The 25,252-nt window shown below is 46.8% G+C and overlaps 9 protein-coding genes across 9 annotated transcripts; 6 read left to right on the top strand and 3 right to left on the bottom strand.

The window, feature by feature from the left end:
- Positions 1 to 633: 633 nt before the first annotated feature.
- On the top strand, positions 634 to 1,799 carry BGW36DRAFT_376051 (uncharacterized protein). The gene is made up of 2 exons (XM_046215839.1): positions 634 to 1,093; positions 1,208 to 1,799. The coding sequence occupies exons 1-2, from the start codon at positions 958 to 960 to the stop codon at positions 1,702 to 1,704; spliced, it is 633 nt and encodes a 210-aa protein (XP_046072888.1). The 5' UTR covers positions 634 to 957; the 3' UTR covers positions 1,705 to 1,799.
- BGW36DRAFT_376055 (putative exocyst complex component Sec5) lies at positions 1,800 to 5,186 on the bottom strand. Its single transcript, XM_046215840.1, has 2 exons — positions 2,629 to 5,186; positions 1,800 to 2,573 (listed from the first exon to the last, which is right to left on the bottom strand). The coding sequence occupies exons 1-2, from the start codon at positions 4,993 to 4,995 to the stop codon at positions 1,860 to 1,862; spliced, it is 3,081 nt and encodes a 1,026-aa protein (XP_046072889.1). The 5' UTR covers positions 4,996 to 5,186; the 3' UTR covers positions 1,800 to 1,859.
- Positions 5,187 to 5,288: 102 nt separating this feature from the next.
- On the top strand, positions 5,289 to 7,176 carry BGW36DRAFT_376057 (isocitrate dehydrogenase [NAD] subunit 2). Its single transcript, XM_046215841.1, has 6 exons — positions 5,289 to 5,493; positions 5,565 to 5,630; positions 5,726 to 5,812; positions 5,867 to 5,989; positions 6,050 to 6,769; positions 6,834 to 7,176. Exons 1-6 carry the CDS (start codon positions 5,404 to 5,406, stop codon positions 6,903 to 6,905), a joined length of 1,158 nt encoding a protein of 385 aa, XP_046072890.1. The 5' UTR covers positions 5,289 to 5,403; the 3' UTR covers positions 6,906 to 7,176.
- Positions 7,177 to 7,179: 3 nt separating this feature from the next.
- On the bottom strand, positions 7,180 to 8,519 carry BGW36DRAFT_406398 (chromatin modification-related protein EAF7-domain-containing protein). Its single transcript, XM_046218999.1, has 4 exons — positions 8,200 to 8,519; positions 7,986 to 8,131; positions 7,726 to 7,912; positions 7,180 to 7,662 (listed from the first exon to the last, which is right to left on the bottom strand). Exons 1-4 carry the CDS (start codon positions 8,402 to 8,404, stop codon positions 7,310 to 7,312), a joined length of 891 nt encoding a protein of 296 aa, XP_046072891.1. The 5' UTR covers positions 8,405 to 8,519; the 3' UTR covers positions 7,180 to 7,309.
- A 206-nt stretch (positions 8,520 to 8,725) lies between these two features.
- BGW36DRAFT_293256 (putative gamma-tubulin complex component GCP6) lies at positions 8,726 to 11,667 on the top strand (the record flags this gene model as incomplete). Its single annotated transcript, XM_046210984.1, has 2 exons — positions 8,726 to 8,846; positions 8,903 to 11,667. 2 exons carry the CDS (start codon positions 8,726 to 8,728, stop codon positions 11,665 to 11,667), a joined length of 2,886 nt encoding a protein of 961 aa, XP_046072892.1.
- A 181-nt stretch (positions 11,668 to 11,848) lies between these two features.
- BGW36DRAFT_293550 (nitrate reductase) lies at positions 11,849 to 14,892 on the bottom strand (the record flags this gene model as incomplete). Its single annotated transcript, XM_046211010.1, has 7 exons — positions 11,849 to 12,744; positions 12,805 to 13,440; positions 13,498 to 13,721; positions 13,776 to 14,011; positions 14,068 to 14,326; positions 14,394 to 14,493; positions 14,580 to 14,892. 7 exons carry the CDS (start codon positions 14,890 to 14,892, stop codon positions 11,849 to 11,851), a joined length of 2,664 nt encoding a protein of 887 aa, XP_046072893.1.
- A 1,121-nt stretch (positions 14,893 to 16,013) lies between these two features.
- Positions 16,014 to 19,605, top strand: BGW36DRAFT_294455 (nitrite reductase NiiA; the record flags this gene model as incomplete). The annotated part of the gene is made up of 8 exons (XM_046211105.1): positions 16,014 to 16,099; positions 16,148 to 16,298; positions 16,353 to 16,892; positions 16,946 to 17,565; positions 17,619 to 17,821; positions 17,870 to 18,342; positions 18,400 to 18,557; positions 18,606 to 19,605. The coding sequence occupies 8 exons, from the start codon at positions 16,014 to 16,016 to the stop codon at positions 19,603 to 19,605; spliced, it is 3,231 nt and encodes a 1,076-aa protein (XP_046072894.1).
- A 1,421-nt stretch (positions 19,606 to 21,026) lies between these two features.
- BGW36DRAFT_396216 (nitrate transporter) lies at positions 21,027 to 22,741 on the top strand (the record flags this gene model as incomplete). The annotated part of the gene is made up of 7 exons (XM_046218133.1): positions 21,027 to 21,200; positions 21,261 to 21,340; positions 21,395 to 21,670; positions 21,726 to 22,007; positions 22,041 to 22,293; positions 22,320 to 22,515; positions 22,569 to 22,741. The coding sequence occupies 7 exons, from the start codon at positions 21,027 to 21,029 to the stop codon at positions 22,739 to 22,741; spliced, it is 1,434 nt and encodes a 477-aa protein (XP_046072895.1).
- A 557-nt stretch (positions 22,742 to 23,298) lies between these two features.
- BGW36DRAFT_145775 (uncharacterized protein) lies at positions 23,299 to 25,193 on the top strand. The gene is made up of 4 exons (XM_046209472.1): positions 23,299 to 23,517; positions 23,606 to 24,142; positions 24,192 to 24,332; positions 24,382 to 25,193. Exons 1-4 carry the CDS (start codon positions 23,428 to 23,430, stop codon positions 25,186 to 25,188), a joined length of 1,575 nt encoding a protein of 524 aa, XP_046072896.1. The 5' UTR covers positions 23,299 to 23,427; the 3' UTR covers positions 25,189 to 25,193.
- Positions 25,194 to 25,252: the final 59 nt, after the last annotated feature.

Below are 25,252 nucleotides of genomic sequence, written 5' to 3' on the forward strand. Positions count from 1 at the left end.
ACGAGACTGGCCAGGCAGTGTGCAAGCGCTTGTAGCTTTGCAGAAAAGGCTCAACCACGGCGAGTTCATCGATTTAAACCGCAGGAAATGCTGATAGCGCAAGATGAAGTCAGAATTTGAAAGACACAGCCTGAGTGGCGGCGAAAACGGACGGAATGGAGGCGGAACTGTAGTCGGCACGTGCGGAGACTTGGAGATGGCAAAGACCGCAAAAATTGAAGACGGGTAGAGTAGACAGTCAGACAAAGCAGCTACGTAATATACCAAGCAAGAATGCCCTGGGCGAGAGAGACGGGAGATATATTCCAGGCGAATGAGTCTGGAGAGAGAGAGAAAGGTAGAGAGAGGTCAAGTCATATGTATGGAGTATGGGCAGTTAGTATGAGCTAATATTGTCCAGCGGCGCACAAGATGACGGATGACTGCGTACAGCAGTGGGGCCTCTCTTTATCGACGATCGCGCTATCCGGCCGTCAAAGCCAATGGAAGTGGCCGGTGCAGCGGAGTCTCCTCTGTGATTGGCCCAGCTGACCATTCTCCGCAGTACCTGGCGAATCAGCGACCAGCAGCAACAAGTCACAATGGCGCTCATCAGGGATCCCCTGCACAGTTTGCTGTTTGCATGCCCAAAGACTCACTGCTCTCCCTCTATTTATGAGGCCACAAGTCACGGCTGAGTTGTTTCTGGTTTACGATCACTATTCTCTCGAGGACGGCCTGAGACAGACACGTCTCAACAGCCATACTGAGACGACTTGCGAGACGACTTGTAAGCCAACCTTGTGGTGAGCGCCGCAAGTGGGGCTTATCTGCGGATCTCCACAGTTTTTTTTTGTTTGACAATCGACTCTAATTTCGATAACTCGACTGCAATAATTGTTTACTTCCAAAAACGTTCCTATCGAACAGAGGATTAATTACACCCTTTTGATTATTACCACTCTGACTGTGTTCAAAATGGCTCCCAAGCGTCTCCGCGACACTGACGAGCCGGGCGACTCCGTGAATACGGATACTCAGGCGCCGAAGAAACAAAGGAAGGGCTTTACAGTTGGACCGGAGAATCTGCCCGACGGCACCTATCGACGAAAAGGTGTGTGATATCATTTCTTTTTTTATTTTACTTTCATCTTTCTCATTTTTCTTTGACTGGGGACTAGCTCACCTGACCGCTCTTTGCTAATGTCGTGATTTCAAATCCTCCTAGCGCAAAAAATCAAAAACGACTTGATCCAAAAAGCCAAAGTGAAAAAAGCATACGCAAAAATCAAAGCGGCAGAGGCGGAATCGGTGCCGGCACGATCGAGTTACTATAATTATGATGACGAAACACGTGCGGAAGAAGACGATCAAGACGCAGCCGAGAAATCGCCGGGTTTGGAACTGCATCCTGATCGACTTGCAATGATCAGTGCGGAGGGGAATGGGAGTAGCAATGGAGAGAAGTGGGATAATAGGCATCAAGGAGAACGCGGCCGTCGAAGGGAGAGACGGCCCAAGCCATCGGCGTTTACTAAAGAGCTTGAGATAGCAGAGAAACGAAGGCAGGAAAAGGAGGCTCGCGAGAAAGAGAGGAACTTAAAGGCCAAGGAAAGGGAAGAGATGGTGAGGGCGAAGAAGCCTGACCAGTTTGGCAAGCGAAGGCTAGGTCGAGAGAGTAAGGTACTTCTGAGCAAGGTTCAACGTCTCGTTGGGCAGTCCTAAGCTAGACCAATGTCGTTGTACCGTTCGACTTGTTTGATTGTATGATACCCAACTCAATCTATTATGGAGTTACATTATAGACACAGAAATTCTATTATCTTGTATGGGATATTCATTCAGAAAGTAATATCTGATATCAGCTAACTTGCCCATCATTACATGCCCCCCTTGGTGCCAGCCGATGGCCTCACTTTTCGGAAACAGGCAAACTCGCCTTTGGTTCGTTCCCGCAATCTCTTCAAGATGCCGCGCATTTCTCCAAGTTCTGCCTGCAGCTTGGTGCGAGCTTCGTTGTTGGTCCGTCGGTCCAGCTCTAGGTAGATCTGGCTCTGAATCGACGATGCCTCCTCAGTCACATACTGTGACATGGTCTGAGCAATGAACTCCGTGTCGAGAGTCGCCTGCATGAGGGCTGGTAGAGTGTATTTAGGCCGTGATTGGAATGCAGTCAGAAGTGATGTGGATATTTTCGTAACGAGATGAGTGAGAACGCTCGTTAACAGGGGATGTGCAACAGGCGACGGCGTAGTCGAGGAGATGGGAATCGTAGTGGAAATTTCAGTATGAACGAGAACTAGTGCGAGCATTGTGCTGTATACGTAAGGCCGAACCTGCTCAGGACGGTTTGTTGAAGGAACCCAGTCAGGTGATTTGATACCATTTTGAATGGTGGCATCCAAAGCTACGCTGGTTGGTTTGGTGTATGACTGGAATAGTCTATCATCGATTTGGCCAAGAACGTCCCGAATAGTCTTCGCTTCGTCCGTCAATTTTACCGAAAAGGCTGTCTCAAAATTAGACACTAGTTGAGGAACAAAGTCTGTTTGGAATGCTTTGAGGTTGGATAGCGTGAGAAGCATGCGGATATTCTGTGGTCGGATTAGTAATATACAATAATATCATGTAGTTAATACGAAGATTTACCCTATTTTTTGCATCAATACCCTCTGATGTTGGCATGATTGATGCAGAGTCGATGCTTTTGGTTGGAACAATGGATTCTGTAAGAACCCATCTATCTTCCTCATTTGACTTGACAGGGCGCTCTGCGTTTTCCACTAGCCCGCTCAAAGCTTTGTAGACGCTGGTGACAAATTGAGACCGTACCATTTGCAAGAGCTTTGCTGGTGGCGGCGTCACAACGTCGACAGAACCTGCCTTGCTCATAGCCTCCGAAATATATAAAATTTTCTGCATTCCTGCGAGTACCGCACTCTCAAAGACAACAAAAAGTCCCGGCATTTTGGTCAATTCTCGTCTTTCAGGATCACGAGTCCAATCTTCAAGTAATTTGCAGTTTTCTGCGTCCTTATTCCAAGTCGCACAGGCCACTCGAACGGATCTTTCGCGGGCAATACTAACAAGGTTTTTGAGATGATCATAGGAACTACTTCCAGCTGTGATTGGTGACAGCGCTGCCATTTCACTCGCAGCGGTGCCGATGAGAATCAAGAACTGACTGAGGTAATGAACTCCGCTTAATGAATTTGAATGTGGCGGCCAGAATGCGAACTCCTCCCACGCTTCTCCACGTTTTGGTGAAGGTGGAGGGATATTTTTGGGGTCAAGCTTAAAACGCGATTCAGTGGGGGTTATATGGCTGACGGGAGTACCGGGGCTTGGAGGAATTGGCGAGAAAAGAAGCGAGATATCTTCGATTGGAGGTTCTGTGAAAAGCGAGAGTACATTTTCTCGAATCAAATCGACAATCCCGATAATGCCTTCTTGTAGCTGTCTCACGCCTTCGCTAGATAGGTGATGATGTTTGCGACTTTCTCCTTCAAACCCGGCAGGCAGCATTTTCTGTTTGCTGCCATTCATGAAAGATTGCGCCGTTTCCCAGAATTCTATAACTTCACCGAGTAACCCAGTTTGGATAGACAAGAGTTTTGTCAAAAATGTTTGGATGCATTCCCAGAGTTCTATGATTTGATCTATGTCAAGTCTTTCTTTCGAGTCGGCTCCATCGCGCGAAGATACACGTAAAAACGCAGTCATAGCTTGAGATGTGGGCTTATCACCGGCGGAGAGTCGTCGCCTAAGAATCTCTATTTCAACTTTAGACCGTTCACAGAAAGCCGTGATTTTGGTTTTGAGCAAGTCGTAGCTGCTTAGAAGCCAGACCCATACAGGGTTGTCCTCTACTCCCAGCTCTAGAAGGGCTCCGATCAATTCCATATGCTCTTCTACAGGTCCTGCTGGCGTTATATGACGTGAGAACGTGTGCACGTTGCTCAATCGATGCCATAGATCGCGTTTGAATGCTTCCACTTGATGCTCCACGTCGCTCCACATACGCCCTGTACCTAAAATGGTCTGGCTCTCAGCATCGGTCAATTGCCTCCGTTCAGTGGCGGCACGGTCAGCGATTGACCGGGCTTCGTTGGTGAGAGTCTTAGCTCGACGATAATCCTCAAAAATTTTGTCAAAGTCTTGTTGCTTGATTGCCTTGGAAATATTTCCTCCAATCTCGAACACAGAACGATTCCTCTCAACGTGGTTCACAACCGTGTATAAGCTTTGTTCACGATCTCTACCACTTAATGCAGGGCCCCATAGCTCTTCAGCCTTGACCGATGCTTCGACTAGAGGATTTCGGATACCTTTCACACCATACTCACTTTCTTTCGTGAGGGCGGTCTTTTTGGCAGAACCAGTTGCTTGTTGTGGTGGTGCAGCGCCAGCGAGCGAGTAACGGTACTGACCACTTGCACGGTGGGATTGAGGTCGAGATTTAGGAGCACCTTGATTGCGCATTTCGGTGTATACACTATCTATGGTCGCCTTGGCCCGGACGAAACGTTCAAAGTTGGCCTCCACCAGCACCTTTAGCGACGCCGACTTTTGATCAATGGAGCGCGAGAGAAATCGAAGTCCCTCGAGAAGGTCCTCCGCCGAAGCATCTTGATGGGCTTGCGATAGGAATAATGCGGGCGAAAAGGATGTCGAAGATAGGAGGAATCGGTTTCGTAAGCGCATGTCATCTTCGACAGGGATTCCCCGTTTTTTAAGGATATACATCACACTGTCCGAAGACCCAAGGGGATCGGCTTCATCCTTCATAGCGACGTTATCTCCTCCCCCTCCTGCTCGATATGAGCCCGCTGCTAAGCCTTTGCTACCACTACGTCCCAAAGCTGAATATCGAGCGGACCTCCTCTTCGGCTTCACGGTGGCGGTTGCCGAGTATTCTTCAATCTCTGTATCGCTTTCGTCCAGCTCCTCGGGCCATGTCTCGGGAAAGGCATTTCGGATGCCATAGTGGTTGGCGACGTCCCTGTCTTCAGTCATGTTGGGTCTGTCGTTGATGCCACGGATTGTTTTTAAAGCTTATGGAGGCTCTGACCAAGGTCACGTAATACAGCAGGCGAGGCTGCCGCGGGCCTCCAGTTGGAGGGAAACTGATGCACAATGAGACGCTAGACAGTCTGCAAGTCCTATACACAGCAGGTACCTGTTGACATCCGCATCACGAGTTTATGTCACTGGATGCCGATTGTAAGCTCCGAAACGCGGAAGTTAAGGCAGGGTGGATCACTTTGGTTGCAACTACAACGGCAATCGGATCTAGCGGCCGATAAACTCTTTCATTCCTACCACCTTTCATATTTTTGCTTTTGGAATCTACGCAACACCCTGATTTTTTTTTCTCTTCACGACGGGGTTTCTGGCAAGAAGCTGCATTTGGCATACATCAAAATGATTTCCGCGCGTGCTTTTGTTGCGCCTTCGCGCCAATGCTTGCGGGGCCTGCGATTCGTGCCCACCCAAGCATCCCCATTTTCACAGGTTTGTCCAGCTCCGCTGCAAAGCGAAAATCTCTCAATCGCATATCTCTAACAATTTTTTTTTACCTCTAGGCTCGTGGATATGCTGCTGCCGCCAAAGGCAAAGTCGGCGCGTTCAAGGGACAGAAAGGCTCTGATGTAAAACACCCGTCGCATTTCCGTTCATCCGCCTCGAACCGCGCAGTCACCGCATACGTAGAAAACTATAAGCTAATCAATCATGTTTTATTTAGGGTAACTACACTGTGACACTGATCGAGGGTGACGGCATTGGCCCTGAGATATCTCAGTCCATCAAGGATATCTTTTCAGCCGCAAAAGTACAAGAACAAAAAATCCCGCATCAAGCGCAACATGAGCTGATTTTCTTCTAGGTCCCTATCAAGTGGGAGCCCGTTGATGTTACGCCAATTCTGAAGGATGGACGCACCACAATCCCAGACGAGGCCATTCAGAGCGTACAGAAGAACTACGTCGCTCTCAAGGGTCCTCTTGCTGTTCGTTAACCCTCTGCTTGATTGCCGTCGAAACGCGATGCTCATTCAATTTCTTGACAGACTCCCGTTGGAAAGGGCCATGTTTCATTGAACCTTACCCTTCGACGTACTTTCAACCTTTTTGCCAACCTCCGACCTTGCCGCTCTGTCGCCGGTTACAAGACACCCTACGACAATGTTGACACTGTCTTGATCCGTGAGAACACCGAAGGTGAATACTCTGGAATTGAGCACGTCGTGGTGGATGGTGTTGTCCAAAGTATTAAGCTCATTACACGCGAGGCTTCCGAGCGTGTTCTCCGCTTCGCCTTCCAACACGCCCAGGCTTCTGGCAAGAAGAAGGTCCGTGTTGTGCACAAGGCTACTATCATGAAGATGTCCGACGGTCTTTTCCTCAACACTGCTCGCGATGTTGCTAAGGAATTCCCTGACATTGAGTTCGATGCCGAACTTCTCGACAACACTTGTTTGAAGATGGTCACCGACCCTACACCATACAACGACAAGGTCCTTGTCATGCCCAACTTGTACGGTGACATTCTCTCTGACATGTGCGCTGGCCTTATCGGTGGTCTTGGTCTCACTCCATCTGGTAACATCGGTGACGAGTGCTCTATCTTCGAAGCGGTGCACGGATCTGCTCCTGATATTGCTGGAAAGGGTCTTGCTAACCCCACTGCTCTCCTGCTGAGCAGTATTATGATGCTGCAACACATGGGTCTTAACGAGCATGCTGCTCGCATCCAGAAGGCCGCTTTTGATACCCTGGCCGAGGGCAAGGTAAGAATTCATTTCGCGATAGTCACTTCGATCCTGTTTGATCCAAATGCTAATATAACACTAGACTCTCACCGGTGATCTGGGCGGAAGTGCTAAGACCCACGAATATGCTGGTGCCATCATCAAGCGCCTATAAGTGTAAGTTAAAAATTTACCTGACCGACCACCCTTTGTATTATTTAGCCAGATATCCGACTTCCTTTTCACGAATCTTTCTTCGACTGCATGTATCAGAGCAGCCATGAAACATTATTCCTCTACCTGTACTTAGATGGCTGGTATCACTGATATAGACCACAATAAGTTTCGCATTTGGTTTAGTTAACTGATTGAATTATTTTGCCATTGTCTTGCCGCCTTCAAACATCTGGAGCTCACTCGACTACATGATACAAGTAATACTAAACACCTAAAACATGAACTCTCAAGGTATATTCAGATTTAGATCCAGCCTATCTGCCAAGATCCTGGAAAGCCCGATTCTTATCACATATATCGTACATGAAAACTTTACCAAAAACAGTCCATTGAACAAATGACTTAGCGGCGCCTTCCCGTTCGCCTTGTTGCGGCGCCGGTGGCTGTACCTGTGCCTTTCTTTTCCTTCTTAGACTTTGTCGCCTGCGTGCGGGTATTTCGAGCCGCAGGAGAACTAGGTGCTTCTTCGTCTTGCTCTTCCTCCTCATTATCTTCCTCTCCTGCATCGGTGTTCTCTTCGTCTTCATCATCGCCTTCGTTTGCATCTACGTCTTCCATTTCTTCGTCCTCGCTGGCTGGGTTGGGAGTTGGCTTTTCTACTTCAACTTGTAATCTTGTTGAACGTGTACCGCGTGTTGATGCCCGAGTGGATTTTCCTCGACGGCCTCGTGAAGGCGCGGGAGATGATCGCGGTTCTAATAAAATATAAATTAAATTAAACCCGTGCAAAAATAGGGCTCGTGTAGGCTTATTCTCACCATCAGTATCAGCAACTGTACTGCCTCTTCTAGATCCTTGATGAGTAGATGTTTCGGGCGACTCTGATCGTTGCGCTGCGAGACGTCTTGCAAACATCATTTCGCCGTACTCATCGTCTGGTAGTTCAAAAGGGCAGTACTCGGACTCTTCTGACTCGTCCACATCAGGTGAAATGATCGAATCCTCCTGAAAAACATAGGACATTGTTAGCTCATTTCCTACATACAGTTATAAAAAAAACTTAGGATATCACACATACCCTTTCGTCCAGCGCAGGGAGATTATAAAGTGAATTCAGCTTTTTCCAAATTCCTGGAATACGTGTGTGCTCATCGTGGACCGGCGCATAACCCTGACTCTTCATATATTCTGATATTGCAATCATTCGGAAATGTTTGTGTATTCCTGTAGAGAAGGCCGGCCATGGATTAGTCTTTGATCGAGGCTGGAGGGGATATTGAAGGGTGACGAACCAACAGGCTTCCACCGGACAAGGCCTTTCAGCAGCGCAGTCTCTTGTTCATCCGTCCAAGGGTCGTTAACCAAGTCGTTTTCAGTGTCGGACTTTTGCGAACTGTCTGTTGCAATGGTTGTAGATGCTGTCTGTTTTGCGCTCTCAGCTTGCGGTGTGCTCGGAGCTGTCCGCGATGAAACTCTTTGTTTCTTCCTGGGAGGCATTGTGGCAAGAATAGAGGTGTTCTATAGAGAAGGGCTAGACGAGAATGATCTTCTCGGGTACCAGCTACGCAATTATCCGAATCAGTATGGTTCTCTGTGTTGTTGAAGGAAGTTGCGCAATGGATATGACTAACTGCGGAATTGGAATATCGGAGAGACTGCGGAATAAGCAATGGTCCGTGCGTCCAGCCACGTCTTTCCCCAATACAGACTAGCTCCTTCGTAGCTGCACTACGGGTTGTTTACGCGCTCGCGGGGCAGTACAAGAACTCTCCAGCTATATCCAAAGCAGAATGTTCGTCTGCGATTATCTTTTTAACAATGGATCTGGGGGATGACTTTGATGACCCATTCAAGGTTAAGGACCTGTGGCAGCCTTCTAGGTTTGCGCTTCAGCCTCTTAAGCCTCTCGAGCCCATCACATGGGAGTCGACCCTTCCTGGTTCGTTACCCTCTTTACCTCACATTGAGCCGTAGTGACTGATGTAACTCGTGCAGAGATTCCGAAGGGCGTTTTTGATACCCATCTCCACGTTTTTGACAATAATGAATCGCTTCTGTATGAAATTAATGTCTTCGGTACCGAAGATACAGACGCTTCTATACCCGAGCCCGAACCCGACCCTGCCGACAATATCCTCGAAACTGACACGAATGAGACGACCGGGTCGGAAGTGAACAGTAATGAAGCAGACAATATCTGGGGCTTAGAGTCACTAGAACTCCCTACAGGCTCTCAGCCTAATCTAAGGTCTTGGGATTCGTTTTTGAACAGTGAATTTCAAGAACCAGTCTCCGCGTACTTGAGCGAATTTGGTAACAAAGGCTTTGACGCGGCGTTGTCACATCAAGCTACCGTGAGTGGTCTCGAGAATGCCGGCCGTTTAATCCGCACCTCCGTTTTTCTGGACTCGTTACTTCGTCTCGGATTAGGATGGAACTCAATGCTCTTTCACTACAATGAGGGGAAGAGAATGTTTGAAAAAAGTATACGTGATATTCGTATCAGTGGAATTGAACTTGCGACATTAGACAGCATGGTAGGGGACATTCTGAAATGCGGAACCCATATGCAAAGAATGCGAAGATTCGTGCGAAACAACCCGTCACTTTCCGATCAACCATCCGCTCTTACTGGCTTGGCCAGCGCGGCGTCTATTATGATATACAGTCTTGAAAAACAGTTATCGAAACAAATTGACCCGAGAATTTCCTTGATCCAGATCCAATCCTTGTTTCGAAATTGTGGTGATCTAGTGAGCACACTGGCTGATATCATCTCTGCGGCTGAGAAAGCTACAAACGAGAATGAGATTATCTCAGTGTTATTGGAGATATGCGAAACCCAGGAGCAAAGGTTTCCCTGGTTGTCCAAAATTTTACATGAGATCGTCCAGAAGTGCATAAAACCATGGTTGGTCTTGGTTGAATCATGGGTTGGGCTACGTAGCGATAAGCCTCTTTTAGCTGAAGGGCAAACTAACAGGCGGAGTTTTGTCGAGTGGCAAAATTCCCACCAGCTGGGCGAGAATAAGCTTGAAACGGCAAGTATCGAATATATTTATCATCCCGAAATGATGCCGTCTTCCTTACCAGATGATCAAGCGCGTTTAATATTCGAAACCGGAAAAGCGCTTCGTTTGCTTAAAGAGAATCAGCCAGACCACCCTATCTCAAGGGAGGATGTAGTTGAGAATTCACGACCCCCCGGCCTCACCTGTGCTTTTTTATGGACGGATATTGAACAGATCCAACAGAAGGCAGCTGATTACGAAAATCAATTGCGGCGAGAAATTCTTAGATATCACAAAGGTGACACCTCTAGGTCTCGCCCTGCAACACGATCTGGTGACACAAACGTCGGGGGGAACGAGTTTGATGGAGCGAGTGGCACTGAGGAATTTGAACTTATTGATCTCGACAGTGGACGGCATATAACTGGAGTTTTAGCAAATAATGACTATGTGGAAGCCGATAATTTGTACCTATACGCCGAAGAGAACGACTTACTGAATCCGAATTCTTCTAGCTCCACCGAAACGGCCTTTGGACCTCCTCTAGGTTCAGTGCTATACCTTTCTTTAGCTCCTACATTAGCAGTGCAAGCCCAACTTGTTGACTTCTCATGTCTTCACCTTCTCTTCAAGCGACATCAGCTACAGCATCATTTAAATTTACAATGGAGATTCCAACTTTTGGGCGATGGCGTATTTGCCTCTCGCTTATCACACTCTTTATTCGATCCTGAATTGAGTAGTGGCGAGCGAAAGTCTGGCGTGGCACGCGGAGGTTTCAACACTGGCTTACGACTTGGTAGTCGAGATACATGGCCCCCGGCGAGTTCCGAATTACGTTTAGTTCTTATGGGACTTTTGACCGAGTGCCATGCTGCCATTGAGAACAAAGATACATTATCAATGCAGCCAGAGGCAAAAGATAATGAACTACCAGGGGGTCTGAGTTTTTCTATTCGCGAACTGAGTGGAGCTGAGTTGATCAAGTGCAAGGACCCAAATGCCATTGAGGCACTGGATTTCCTTCGCCTCCAATATAAACCTCCAGCAGTATTAGAGAGCGTTATTACAACTCGGTCACTGGAAAAGTACGACCGACTCTTCAAGCACTTGCTGCGACTGGTTCGCATGGTGTCTGTTGTCAACGGTCTTGTGCGAGATTCCACTGCCAGGAGCTCTCTATCCGGAGACACGCATAATATCTTCCAAAAATTCCGCGTCGACTCGTATCATGTGATAGGAGCTTTGAACGATTATTTTTTTCAAATCGGAATCGGATCAAACTGGAAACGATTCGAAAGTACCTTGTCCAAAATCAAGTCTTGCCTAGATAGAGGTGATATTGACGAAACCATCGAGATTGCCGGTTCCTTATATCGCTTACGACAATATCACGAAGATATTCTCGATCAAATCCTATTCTCACTGTTTCTAAGCAAGCGTCATGAACAGGTGAATAAACTCTTGGAGGAAATGTTCGGAACCATTCTTGCTTTTGCGCCTCTGTCTAGGCTTGATGGAAGTCATGGAATCCGGCAGCAAAACGAAAAGACAGTGCATCGACTTTATGCCACTTTCAGAAAGCAAATGAGTGTCTTTGTGCGTTTTCTTCGGGGCTTGGATGGTGGAAAGATGGCTTTTAAATCAACCGCTACCCAGCTAGGCGGTAGTAGTAGCATGTCTATAAGGACTACGTCGAGTATCTTTGAGTATCTACTTGCGCGGCTTGACCTGAAGCAGTACTACTAGCGAATCTGCTGCTGTGTATTTGTATAGAATGCTTTGCATAGAGCTAACGACGATCATAACTGTTCATTCGACATTGCCTATTTACCAGATCGCCCGATATACAGACATGTCTCAATACATTACTAATCATTGAAAAAGCTCTATGACCAAACGCCGTAAGAAATGCACTGTCTAAACTAAATCAAAAGAAAACAAGGTCCTTTTCATCCCACCCCTGTGCCAACAAAATCTCCTTTGCTGTGCTTTCCATCGCAGGCGGTCCACATATCAACACCAAGCTATCTTCCCTTGGCACCACATATTTCTTCAACAAGCCCTCTGATATACGGCCTTTTAGACCTTTCCAAGAACTGGAAGGTTTCGTCAAAGTATGCACAATTGTACACCTTGGGTCGCCTCCAGATACAAGCGCATCGAGTTCCTCTCGACACAAAATGTCTTCTTCGAGTCTGTTTCCGTCGAGAACGACGCATTCTGTAGGATCAGTAGTGTCTTGCATTACACCTCTCAGAATCTGGAAGATAGGCGTGATGCCACTTCCGCCACAAATCATGCGAAACGATTTTACATGACGCTCCTTGTCGTTCAGCAGAACCCGGCCGTTCCCAATATAGGTCAATTTTCCGATCGGTCCTTTGATGTCGACTGTATCGCCTATGCTTAGTTTATCGAGCGCCATGGTCATTTTGCCGCCTTTGGAGGTTTCGGTCGCGAAATAGATTTTGATGAGTACATCAAGGGTCCCCATCTGGTTTGTTTCTGACAGCGGTGTGTACGATCGGATAATTGATTCGGAAGAAGAACCGTCTTTCAGTTTCAGCATCAGATGTTGGCCAGTAGGCAGGCCGAGAGTTTGGGATTCGTTTTCGAGTTTGAATGTGAATATGCGAGTATCCCACGAGATGGACTCTTTGGCACAGAGCTCGGCCTTCTTCCATACTTTGGGGTGAAGGAACTTCTCATCTGGGGTTTGTGAAGAGGACTGATTTTGAGAATCATCCTTCAGTATGTCCTGGGCTTCCTTGTCGAGGGTGCCAATATGATAATAGCACATCATTGCCTTGGCAGTTTCGCTGTCTAGATATTTCATTAGCATTCCTTTTTTTCAAAATGTTTCATGAGATTTGCACAACTTACGAATTGCGAGAAATTCTTCCGACGCATCTGTAGCAGCTGCCGAGACAATACTTTGGGCACCACCAGGATGGCCTTCCAGAAAGTTGGTCCCATCGTATACCTCTCCATTCACAACAAACCACGCCCCTGCAGTCGAGCTATGGGCTTTCAATTCCTCAATATTGATACTGCGATTAACACCGTCCTTCTTCATCGAAATCTCCTTCATGGGTTGCCGGTTGCTGGCGGCTGAACCTTCGTCATCTTTTGATTTTTCGCCCCATTGCCCATTTGTTAGGTCTCCGCCAGCCTTCTTGACTCGATCCATCCAGCCACCGGGTTGGAGAGCAGGTAGCGTTGGGTGTTCAAATCTGAGGACGTCATCTTCCTTCAGAATGGCGACTCTGAACCAGGGATTATTCATCATTCCGAGAACCGACCAGTACATATCCCGGGGCTGAATATTGAGAGATTCGTCCGTCGCCCGCACTAGGATTGCACTGCTCTCTTTCAGAATTGATACTGGGATTTCGAGATTCCAGAAGCACCAGCAGAAGCTGGCTTCTCGCCAATACATATCAACTCGACCCTCGAATAGTGTCGACTCAAAATCGCGATATTTGTCCTCGGGGTATTCTATGTTTGCCAATCGCCAAGCTGGGTTAAAATATTAGTATGGCGGGGTTTTTGTGTCAAAACGTTGGCGTGACTTACATCTCCCCGTATCTAATGAAATTTCAACACGATTTATCCGTCTGCCACCTCCTCCATAGGCGTACCCTTTAGCTGTATAGATAGGACCAGCGGTTGATAAATGCAGCTCTTCATTGTGTTGTGGGAAAGCAGCTACTGAGTTCACATTCAAGTCGTATATAGCATACCGATCATCAGTCCACCATTTGGGTTCTTGGGCAGCTTGCTCAGGCGTGACCATCGTTCTACAGACCGATAGTCAGTAAACACCAAGAGGAAAGATGGAAAGTCAAACCCACGGTAGAACTCGGTTATCGTTAATGTGATACCAGTTTTCACTTGGCTTGTCGGTCAGAATCAATTTCTTCAACCACTTTACACTTCGTCCCCCAATCTGTCCGGGTATTACGGCTCTCAATGGCCGGCCATGATCCGGAGGGAGGGGCTCTCCGTTCATTCTATGAGCAAGCATGATACCTCTATTGGGGTCAAATACCCAATTAAGTTTCACCGAAGTTCCATAATATCCATTTGGCTGAAGATCAATTAGCATGTTAATCGGTTTTATTCTTTGGACAATTCAAAATTTACCAATTTATCAGCCCCCTCCATACAGACATACTTTGCCTTTCTGAGAGGCTTCGCCCGTTTAATTATATCAGCCATCATCGGGCCTGTCCATAAAGCTGTTGAGATACCAGCTGCACCCCAGGAAAAACCTTTTGACTTTCGCACTTGGTTTTGTTCCTTACGTCTATTTCCAGCACAAACCATGGTGACAGGAGCAGTGATTTGATCGAATTCTTGGAGCACCTGCTTGAAATTTAAAACAATTGGTTTTTCGACAAGCCTAAATCAAATAAAAAATCCCTATGTGAGTATTTGACTGGCAAAGGTAACAGTGGGATATTGCTTACCCTTCTATGCTAATTTCCCACGATGGAATGTCTTTGTCACGAACTTGCGGTACGGGCCCGTGATTTCGCACGTAGAATAATTCGGGAGGCGTCAAGAAGCCTAATATAAGAGAAAAAGCACACTGTCAATACTTGCTTCTATGCAAATCCGTCTTTTATAGATTGTTCACATGGTGACCTCCCTACCTTCATTGAAGAGAGTTGTTAGTGGTGGCTCGACATTGAATGGATGCACACCCGTCAACCTTATGAGCCGCGGATCACGTGGTACATGGTGATCTGGAGTATCTCTATCGATTTTCAACACTTCGGTAGGAGTCTTGGATGGTGGTGGCAGTGGGATATCAGGCAGCGGTTCCGTCTTCGCAGACACCTCACGCACTTCGACATTTTCCCTGGCTTTTGTGAGGGACGATATGGTGGGGTATAGTTTCTGTTTGTTGCTAATTTTGAGTAGTTTCTCATGGTCAATGAGGCTTGTCTGAGTGATGGTGGCCATTTTCTATTTTTTGGGGCGAGTCCCGTCTATTGTTCGAGAGTTTGCAGTTCAGCACGATCAGAGATGGAGATGAGATACGTGTATAGAAACGAGTCAATAAAAACGTTCATAAAAGATAAAAACTCATATTCCAGAAAATTTCTCTACATTTCGCAATGCAATTAATTGAAAGGGAATGAATGAGTTGGGGTCCGGGACTCATGAAGGTTGTGTAGATTCAAAATCTAACGGTCAGCAACTAGAATACAATTTCGGCCCAGAATAGCATGACATATCCAGCAGACGGATATCTGCGGAGACAGCCGTTACTAAAGGTGCTATTCAATACCTGTGACATAAGAAATTGCTGTCATCCATAACAAATAATCTTCTTTTTCCTCATAAAGGCATTGTTATTCGCCATCGTGGGACGAACACACTCCAAAGCGTCAATTCGTAGGAGAAAGTCTCCACGGAGAAGTGCCATCCAACGGCACCTCTCGCCTATAAGTCATCGCTATTAGTCTTGGTGGTGTCAGAGCCAGAGCTGAGGCGGTTTTCGTGCCTGTGTGGTTTTGTGCTTTTGTATCTACCTTATCTGATTGGGCGGCGGTGCTGGTCCATGATTGGCCGAGCCGAGACACCAAACTTGCCCTTATCTCCTGCAAATGGCCAGGCGCGACCAAGACCACTGCGTGCTCTGTTCCGCGGAGATCTTGGTCTGTGTCACTGCGAATACTCATAGAGCCGTTAGGCGGATGCGCCTCAGATTCAATTCAAGGCCAGAACTCGGCCGGGTGACTGATATGCTTATATCACCATATCGCGGTCCTGGAGGCCGCAGATCGCGCATAATGGGATTATGTCAGGGCATATTGGGCAGCTTGGATTGGCCACCATGATATACAGTTGAACGAGCAATTGGATCTCAATTTTAGGGCCTGGGCAGCTGTCTGGAGTTCTTTACGGTCCTCCAGGCTGCGTGTTTTCTCTTCCCATTTTATTACACGCGCGGCAGAGGTTGCCCACCAGACACCAAGATGATGGAAATAGAAACGCCATTGGAGGCGGATCATGGCCCTCTCGTCAACGATACCGGAAGCTATGAGACTCACACAACCGAGCTTTCATACTCGATGGAAATGACAGTTTCGCAGAATGAAATGCGGGTGAATGGACGAAAAAGGATTGTTATTGTAGGCCTGGGGATGGTGGCCATTTCACTCATGTAAGACGGTCGTCCAAACTGAGTGTAGCACCAAGTTGACCGTTCCAGTGAGAAAATAATGAAGCATGATACTGAGAAACAGCAATACGAAATTGTAGTGATCGGCGAAGAGCCGCACCTTGCATACAATCGTGTTGGGTTATCGACATTTTTTGAGCACCGAAAAGTCGAAGACTTATATCTAAACCCCCAGGAATGGGTGAGTTGACGGTTTAAGAACAATATTAGGAAACATTTATATTGACTTGGACAGTACTCCTCGTTCCAAAACGGCTCATTACGATACCATCTCGACACCCGGATCACCGAAATAGACCCAGTCAAGAAGCAGGTGCTGACATCGACCAACCACTGGGTTTCCTACGATTTGCTCGTTCTGGCAACGGGCTCGGATGCAGTCCTACCAGAGCATACACCTGGCTACAATGCCAAGGGCGTTTTCGTGTACAGGACAATCTCTGACTTGGAGCGGTTGATTGACTTTGCATCTCAACACAAGGGCGCAACAGGCGTTACGGTTGGTGGTGGTCTCCTAGGCCTGGAAGCAGCCAAGGCGATGACCGATCTACAAGACTTTGGTAGTGTCAAACTTATAGACCGGAACAAATATGTTCTTGCGCGACAGCTAGACGCCGATGCAGGGACTTTGGTCACCGAAAAGATTCGCGAGCTTGGATTAGAGGTCTTGCATCAGAAGAGAGTCGCTCGGATTGAAACAGACGACGGCAACAATGTTACTGGTATTACGTTTGAAGATGGAGAGAAATTGGATTGCTCTTGTATCTGCTTTGCGGTATGGAATTGCATCTCTAAGAAAACTGATGCAGCAAACTGACGAAGTTCCAGATTGGAGTAAGACCACGTGACGAGCTCGCAGTCAAAGCCAGAATTGAATGCGCTCCACGCGGAGGTTTTGTCATTAACGAATACCTTCAAACATCAGTCTCAGACATCTATGCCGTCGGAGAATGCGCCAATTGGGAAAATCAAACCTTTGGGATTATCGCTCCGGGTATCGAGATGGCCGACGTTCTAGCATTTAACCTTACGCACCCGGAGAATGAGTTCAAACACTTTAACCGTCCCGATTTGAGCACCAAGCTCAAGCTTCTCGGCGTAGACGTCGCTAGTTTTGGTGACTTTTTTGCAGACAGAGATGGCCCGAAGTTTTTGCCCGGCCGTCGAGCTTCAACTCAAAAGGTCATGGCATTCGAAGCCTTAGGGAAACCTACGAATGATACACGCAAAGTTAAAGCGTTGACATATAAGGACCCATTTGGAGCCGTTTATAAGAAATATCTGTTTACTTTGGATGGAAAGTTCCTACTGGGCGGAATGATGATTGGAGACACGAAAGACTATGCCAAGCTAAACCAGATGGTAAAGAGTCAAAAAGAATTAGATGTTCCGCCCAGTCAATTTATTTTGGGTGCACAGAGCGACGGGGAGGAGAATGCCGATGATCTGTAAGTTCTGGCCTACAACATACTGCACCTGACTATGTTTCTAAATGTATTAGTGATGATGATACTCAAATTTGTTCGTGTCATAATGTCACCAAAGCCGACCTAGTCGACAATATCAAAAATGGCACTTGCTCAACTATCGCAAAGGTTAAGTCTTGCACGAAGGCGGGAACTGGCTGCGGTGGATGTATGCCGTTGGTGCAATCCATCTTCAACAAGACCATGCTCGATATGGGCCAAGAAGTTTCCAACCATCGTAAGTTTTTCATCCTTCCAGTGGCTGTCTTATGCTAATAACTCCTAGTATGTGCTCACATTCCATATTCCCGAGCAGATCTGTATAACGTGATCGCAATTAGACAACTCCAGTCCTTTGACGACGTTATGCAAGCCTGCGGCAAGAACCCCGATTCTCTTGGCTGTGAAATCTGCAAGCCTGCAATCGCTTCTATTCTTTCGAGTCTCTTCAACCCCCATCTCATGGATAAGCCTGTTCACGAGCTCCAAGACACGAACGACAGGTTCCTTGCAAATATTCAACGCAACGGAACCTTTTCCGTCGTTCCCCGTGTTGCTGGTGGTGAGATCACCCCCGATAAACTCATCGCAATCGGACAAGTAGCAAAGAAATACAATCTGTATTGCAAGATCACGGGAGGTCAGCGAATTGATATGTTCGGTGCTAAAAAGCAAGACCTTCTTGCCATCTGGACTGAACTAGTGGAGGCGGGAATGGAAAGCGGCCATGCATATGCCAAATCACTCCGGACAGTCAAGGTACGTATGCTCTAACCATGTTCAAGGAGCATCTGAAGTTGCTAAACATTAAAACAGAGCTGTGTTGGAACTACTTGGTGCAGATTCGGTGTTGGTGACAGCGTCGGTATGGCTATTCGTTTAGAAGAGCGATACAAAAGCATCCGAGCTCCCCATAAATTCAAAGGCGGTGTGTCTGGTTGTGTTAGAGAATGTGCTGAGGCGCAAAGCAAAGAGTGAGACTTTAATTTTATACATTGCTGGCTATTACTTATTCTTGATAGTTTCGGTCTAATCGCGACAGATAAAGGGTTTAACATTTTTGTCGGCGGCAATGGAGGTGCCAAACCGCGACACGCGGAACTTCTAGCAAAGGATGTTCCACCAGAAGAGGTTATCCCTATTCTAGATCGATTCTGTATTTTCTACATCCGCACCGCCGACAGATTGCAACGTACAGCACGTTGGATTGAGAACCTACCTGGCGGACTCAAGTATCTGCAAGAAGTTATTCTTGACGACAAGCTAGGAATTTGTTCAGAAATGGAGCGCCAGATGCAAAGACTCGTCGATAGCTACTTTTGTGAATGGAAGGAAACGATTCAAAACCCAGAAAGGAGGAAATACTTTGAGCAATTCAGCAATACCTCGGAAACAGTTGAGACTGTCGAAGTCATCAAAGAACGTGACCAGATCCGGCCGACGTATTGGCCCGACAGTTCAGCAACTGAGGATTTCAAGGGCCATCCATGGTCAGCAACGACCTGGCAGCCAATTATCAAAGCCAGTCATTTCTCTGATGGGAAGCCGCAAATCTCGTCCGCAAACATCAAACGTGGTGATACACAGCTAAGCCTTTTCAAGATCAAAGGCAAGTATTATGCCACCCAACAAATGTGTCCACACAAACGTGCATTTGTGCTTTCGGATGGCTTAATTGGCGACGACGACGCGGGCAAGTATTGGGTTTCTTGCCCTTATCACAAACGCAACTTTGAGCTCAACGGCGAGCAAGCTGGCCGATGTTCCAATGATGAAGCAATGAACATTGCAACATTCCCTGCGGAGGAGCGCGAGGATGGCTGGGTTTATTTGAAACTCCCTCCAATTGACGAACTAGACTCTATTCTCGGCACTGAGAAATGGAAGATCAAGAAGAGCGAGTCGGTTGATCCGTTTGATCAGGTAGACAAAATCTACAAGGGTGGAAGGGCGCGGAAGATACAGAATCTCAAGAACCGGCTTGAACACGTCCCTGTGGGTGCGAACGGTATCGATTGGTGATATTGATCAAGATGATACGAAGTGACGATTTGGCTATATGTTTTGTATATTCGGGTAGATAATTAAGAAATGGTATTAGTTTGCCGTCCTTTTTCGGAAGCGTATAGCGTTAGAGTATTGAAAGGAAATTAATTATCCTAATAAATATATATACCTTGGAATGTGTTCGTGCACCCCGTTAATATCTAAGTGTTTTTGATAGCTCTGCAGGAAATTTCGGTCTAAGTGCCTCAATATTATGCTATTTTGGCAGCTGATTGAATTTTCTAGAGAGTACATGTACAATGGGAGGAGAAAATATGGTATAAAGCGTTTGCCCTGCATCAATTGATGTCACTGGGTGCTCGCCTTGGGCAAGCATATATGCCGACATATATGTTGGCGTGAAGCGTGGAGAAATTGCATTTAGTATCGAGCTCCACGAAAGGTTCATTAAGTTTTATTGCTCCTTCCAAAAAAATATATAGTAATAATAGCAATAATAAAAGATGAAGAGATATGGAAGAAAAAATATAGTGGTTATACAATGATAGGGCTAAGTGGATCACGTGTCACCAATCATCGCAAGGGATGCCCGATAATGCCTTATCAGTGGGGCACCCCACCACGCTTGGCCAATATCAGGCTTAGCAGATTCGAAAACAATCCACAACAAGGATCCAGAATGGCATGGCTAAATCGCCTTTAGCTGATTTCGAAACCGGAGAAGTTCTCCGTGGAAGGTCCCTGAACATGGGTACGTTTTCTTCAATCGCCAACTGCTAAGTTTAGAGTGATGGTTGTTAACCTCGAGGAATCGGCACAATGACGCTTGGACACAGCATCTGATTCTTAGGGCTAGAAGCCGCGTTGTCCATCCAATAGAATCTTGTATGGTTATCACCCGTAGGAATTTTTCAGGGAGAAGTCGGGGTGGGTGGGAAAACCTGTCTCGAGTCCTGTATCCCTCCCACTCGCCTTAGAACTTTATCAACATTGTCAGCATGGTCAGCATGTTCGAATCCCATTATTTCGATTTAATCCGGAGGGTCCTTGTTAGCTGTTGATCCCAGTGCCGCGGAGATGCTGTCTCCACGATAACAGACGTCAGATCGATCAATAGTACCAACAACTATATGCTCAGTCTCGTAACCCTCAACATATTAACATTATTACTCCATGGAGATGCTTGATAAAACCTCTTTTGCTTTTTTCATCCCACGTCTTTTGGACCTTGCCGCTTCTTTCAACCAGGCTAACACCAAACCAGTTTCTGGGATGGTAATCACTGCTTTTTTCTGATATAAACATTTCAAAAGTCCGGGATACCTACGATTTATACGAATAACAAATAGTATCCTCACCATATATTTTCATTCGGGACCGTTCAGTGGTCAACATTGAATCTTTCCTGTTTTGATATGTCGCTGAAACTTATCATAATGGCTAACAATGCCCTAACCCACCTGGTTGCAACCCCTGAAGTCAATCCCCTGACCAACAAAGCCTTGTCTGTCCCAATTTTGAACCCATTCAACCGCTATGGACGCGTCTTTTTCTTCTCATGGCTTGGTTTCTTCGTGGCGTTTTTGTCTTGGTTTTCATTCCCGCCTCTGGTGAGTTCACTCTATGTTGGTCGTAATACCTGTCCAAATATACTAATTTTGCCACTATAGTTGACCGACACTATCAAGAAAGACCTCAACATGACACAAACCGATGTAGCCAATTCAAATATCGTAGCGCTATTAGCGACGTACGTATACTTATATCCTTATCCGAAAGATTTAATACTCATTTGTCAATACAGCCTGCTCGTGCGTTTCATATCAGGACCCCTTTGTGACCGGTTTGGTCCTCGTTGGGTCTTCATTGGCTTGTTACTGAGTGGCTCCATCCCAACTGCCATGGCTGGTCTGGCCACTACACCGTCCGGACTGATTGCGGTTAGATTTTTTGTCGGTATACTTGGTGCAAGTTTCGTTCCTTGCCAAGTGTGGACAACAGGGTTCTTTGACAAGAGCGTGGTTGGCTCTGCCAATGCCTTGACTGCTGGTCTAGGAAACGCCGGTGGCGGCGTTACATAGTAAGCAATTTCGTCTTCTTTGTGAAGGTAGCTCGTTCCTTACTAATTCTTGCAGCTTCACCATGCCAGCAGTTTACAATTCCCTCGTTTCCCACGGCCTTACCGAGCACAAGGCATGGAGGGTTGCCTACGTTGTTCCGTTCATTATCATTGTCTCGATTGCGTTGGGCATGATATTCACTTGCGAAGACACACCAACCGGAAAGTGGTCTGAACGACACCTAAATGGTATTAATACGCCAGCGAGCACGAACATGCTAGAGCCGAACAACACCGAGAAAATCCCCTCGGGTGTTGTGACTCCAAACTCAATGAGCAAATTCGATCAAAAGATCCAGTACGTTTCAGACCCCGAGCGACAAGCAGATAGCTCGAAAGGTCAAGTTCTTCAAGAGCTTGTTGTGGCACCCACATGGAAGGAGACACTTCAAGTGATCTTCAGTCTCCCCACGCTATCTCTATCCATGGTATATGCCTGCACTTTCGGCGCTGAACTAGCATTGGACGGAGTTCTTGGCAGTTACTATTCCCGCAACTTCCCCACAATGGGCCAGACAAAATCTGGTGACTGGGCAGCGATGTTTGGCTTATTGAATGTCGTCTTCCGTCCTCTTGGTGGGTATGTTGCAGACACTATTTATCGCCACAGCAACTCGCTCTGGGGAAGAAGATCTGGCTAACCTTTCTGTGCGCTATTACTGGCGCGTTTTTACTTGCGATCGGCCTCACTAACCCTAAGAGCGAGTCTACTATGTTTGGATTAGTGGCGGGCATGGCTTTCTTCCTGGAGGCTGCCAACGGAGCTAATTTTGCGCTTGTACCGCATGTCTATCCTTTTGCTAATGGTAACCACCCATTTCTGGCTTCAGAAAGTATGATGACTAACAGGTTTTGATAGGAATTGTGTCTGGTACGGTGGGCGCATCTGGTAACCTTGGCGGAATCATTTTCAATATTGTATTTCGATATAATGGAACCCGTTACGATCGATCGACTTGGATAATGGGCGTTATTTGTGTGGCGGTTGCTATATTGCAATCATGGACTCGACCAGCAGCGAAGAGTATTTAATTTATTAGGCCACATGGATAAGAAGTGATGGGAATATATTAATGTAACACGAAAAAGTTTCTTCTCCATCTACACGAGACTCTATTTCAAATTTGTCAAAGAGCGTGCTCCCGATATTAATATAATAATAGTCAGACCTCCTTATTAATTTAACTCAAAGCACTCTCGGTCAAGGCTGTCGCCAATGGTGCAATCGGACCGTTCATTGACGTGGGATGGTTGGATGTGAGTAGTCTTGATCGACAAAACGATAATTGGATTTGCAGAGAAGACCCCTATTGTAGGGCTCTCCAGGAGGTCCAACCACAGTCAGGAGCTCGTGTTTCGCAGATTGATGTCTCCAGAGGTGTCACAGACTTCAATAGTTGGATGTTTCCGAGCCAATCATTCCACTGCCAGACCCTTACTAATCCCAAACCGGAAGTAGCAAATTCCAAACAGCTTCGAAATTGTTCCAACGGCCTGTGGTTGGCTGAGCGTACCGGTATGGGGCCGTTAACGCCAGCCGCAATATGATGCGGGGAAACATTATTGTTATTGATCACTCCTTACTTTATCTCAGCTTCGTGGCCTCTCTCACGCGACGCTCACTACTGGTTGCCATGAAAATCCCCTGACTTCTCGATTCAATGTCCTTTCACAATCGACAACGTGAAACGGCACTCTGTTGAGAGGCCGTCGTACAAATGAGACGCGATAATGGTGCCGGCGCGGTGGTCAGCTCCAGGTCCAGGGTATTCCGCCCTTGCTTGACGTGTCGTCGTCGAAAGATCAGTGTCTGTTCCCTGCAACTCCTTTGGCCCTAGTCCTCTGGGTTCTTCTTTGTAATATCTAACATTTTATCTAACCGAAATGTGTGAATAGTGCGATAAAGCGAAGCCGAAATGCAAACGATGCCACCAGACCGGATACCAATGCGAAGGCTATGGTGAGGAGCGAAGCTTTGTCTACGTCGTCCCTACCAAGATATCCACGACCCGCACGTCTGATGGGTCAACTGACGAAGGCAATACAAAAAAGATCACCCTGAAGTCATCCCGGCAAGTGCCGCTCCAGTCGCTCACTCCTTCGATCCACTCGGTCTCTGCCAACCGAATACAGGTGTTGTCGTATTTTCTGGATAGTTATCTTCCGGGTCGACCAGCACATCCTCGGGAAGATCAGACTGCTTTGACTTGGATAAGAAGTTGGCCTTTGAGTCTCGGAAAATGGAATTTTTTGGACATGTCTCTATCCGCACTGTCTCTCGCATATATTGGAGATATGCATCAAAATCAAACCTTACTCCATCAGGGAGAGCGTTGTTATGATGAGGCTCTGATGCGGATGCGAGCGAGACTATCTCAGAATTCGATCGATGAAGGGGTCCTAGCCGCTTGCATGAGCATGTCGATATACGAAGTGAGTTTTTATTCCGGGAGTAGGCATTAAGTACTAATTTGAATCGAAGCTCTTCCATACTACAGGTAACAGTCCACAAGGCTGGATGTTTCACGTGAAAGGGGCGTGTCATTTGCTCAGGTTGCGAGGGCCACCATCAGAAAACTCGCCGCTCGATATGAACCTTTATCGACGAATACGAGCTGCCGCGGTAAGAGCCCCATTTACGCTATTACTGGTATTGAAGCTGAGATTTGCAGTTGTGGGACTCCTATGGAAGTGGAAAACCGACATTTCTTGCCGGGCTTGAATGGTGTGGCTTATCTGATATGCCATATGATCGGTTGCTCGACATTTTGATTCGTCTTCCCTCATTACTAGCAAAGGCAGATCAGATCGAATCAACTTCTAAAGACGTAGATGCGATACGAGCAGCTCAGGAGCTCCTTGGGAAATGCCATGCACTACGGGACGAGCTGATTTTCTGGTATGCGGGGTTTCAATCTGAGGAAAGCGGTCCTCTGTTCTACCTGGAATTAGAAGAGCGACACCCGTATCTTGATCCGGACTCTGATTTGCAGGATGTATTCCCAGAGAGTGTTACATTTCAGAATGCTTATATAGCTCAGATTCTTTTGCTGTATTGGTATGGCGAGGTAGTAGTGCACAGCATCATGTCGCATATGCATAGGTTTACCCAGAAAAATACTCAGAATGTCGACAACACGGCGACAGCTACGCCACCAGAACAACAAGTTACCGGTGATGTGATCAGGGACGTCGATACAGTTGGCGAACACTTCGCGTCCAAGATATGTCAAGCCATGGCTGGGTGCGGACGGAATTGTCTCCAGGGTTACGGTTTTCAGATCGCCTTGGTTCCTTTATGGGCTGCCCAGCAGTTCTTTTTTCAACGATCGCCCCGGAAATATAAGTGGTGTCAAACTGTCCTCGTCAATTTCAGTACCAAGGGGTTTGTGCTAGCACAATCCCTAGGTAGGTTAGCACTTCGACAGTATCCTGGAAGGAAGATTGAGGAATCTCTACCTGCTGACGAAGTGGATTGACGAAAGGAAATCATTCATGATGGTTTACGAATATAACCAAATAATATTGTGGAATTTCTGATCT

The sequence above is a fragment of the Talaromyces proteolyticus genome (assembly GCF_021365285.1).
Source record: "Talaromyces proteolyticus strain PMI_201 chromosome Unknown BGW36scaffold_5, whole genome shotgun sequence".
In the NCBI taxonomy this organism is placed as follows: domain Eukaryota; kingdom Fungi; phylum Ascomycota; class Eurotiomycetes; order Eurotiales; family Trichocomaceae; genus Talaromyces; species Talaromyces proteolyticus.

Coding starts and splice junctions, on each gene's coding strand:
- BGW36DRAFT_406398 (XM_046218999.1), bottom strand. CDS start 8,404: ATGCCTCCCAGGAAGAAACAAAGAGTTTCATCGCGGACAGCTCCGAGC. Junction 8,132..8,199: donor TGTCCGGTGGAAGCCTGTTG/GTTCGTCACCCT, acceptor CCTTCTCTACAG/GAATACACAAACATTTCCGA. Junction 7,913..7,985: donor TCCCTGCGCTGGACGAAAGG/GTATGTGTGATA, acceptor TATGTTTTTCAG/GAGGATTCGATCATTTCACC.
- BGW36DRAFT_376055 (XM_046215840.1), bottom strand. CDS start 4,995: ATGACTGAAGACAGGGACGTCGCCAACCACTATGGCATCCGAAATGCC. Junction 2,574..2,628: donor GTATTGATGCAAAAAATAGG/GTAAATCTTCGT, acceptor ATCCGACCACAG/AATATCCGCATGCTTCTCAC.
- BGW36DRAFT_145775 (XM_046209472.1), top strand. CDS start 23,428: ATGAGACGCGATAATGGTGCCGGCGCGGTGGTCAGCTCCAGGTCCAGG. Junction 24,143..24,191: donor TGAGCATGTCGATATACGAA/GTGAGTTTTTAT, acceptor TTTGAATCGAAG/CTCTTCCATACTACAGGTAA. Junction 24,333..24,381: donor GACGAATACGAGCTGCCGCG/GTAAGAGCCCCA, acceptor TGAGATTTGCAG/TTGTGGGACTCCTATGGAAG.
- BGW36DRAFT_376057 (XM_046215841.1), top strand. CDS start 5,404: ATGATTTCCGCGCGTGCTTTTGTTGCGCCTTCGCGCCAATGCTTGCGG. Junction 5,631..5,725: donor AGGGACAGAAAGGCTCTGAT/GTAAAACACCCG, acceptor TGTTTTATTTAG/GGTAACTACACTGTGACACT. Junction 5,990..6,049: donor CTCTCAAGGGTCCTCTTGCT/GTTCGTTAACCC, acceptor ATTTCTTGACAG/ACTCCCGTTGGAAAGGGCCA.
- BGW36DRAFT_376051 (XM_046215839.1), top strand. CDS start 958: ATGGCTCCCAAGCGTCTCCGCGACACTGACGAGCCGGGCGACTCCGTG. Junction 1,094..1,207: donor CGGCACCTATCGACGAAAAG/GTGTGTGATATC, acceptor AAATCCTCCTAG/CGCAAAAAATCAAAAACGAC.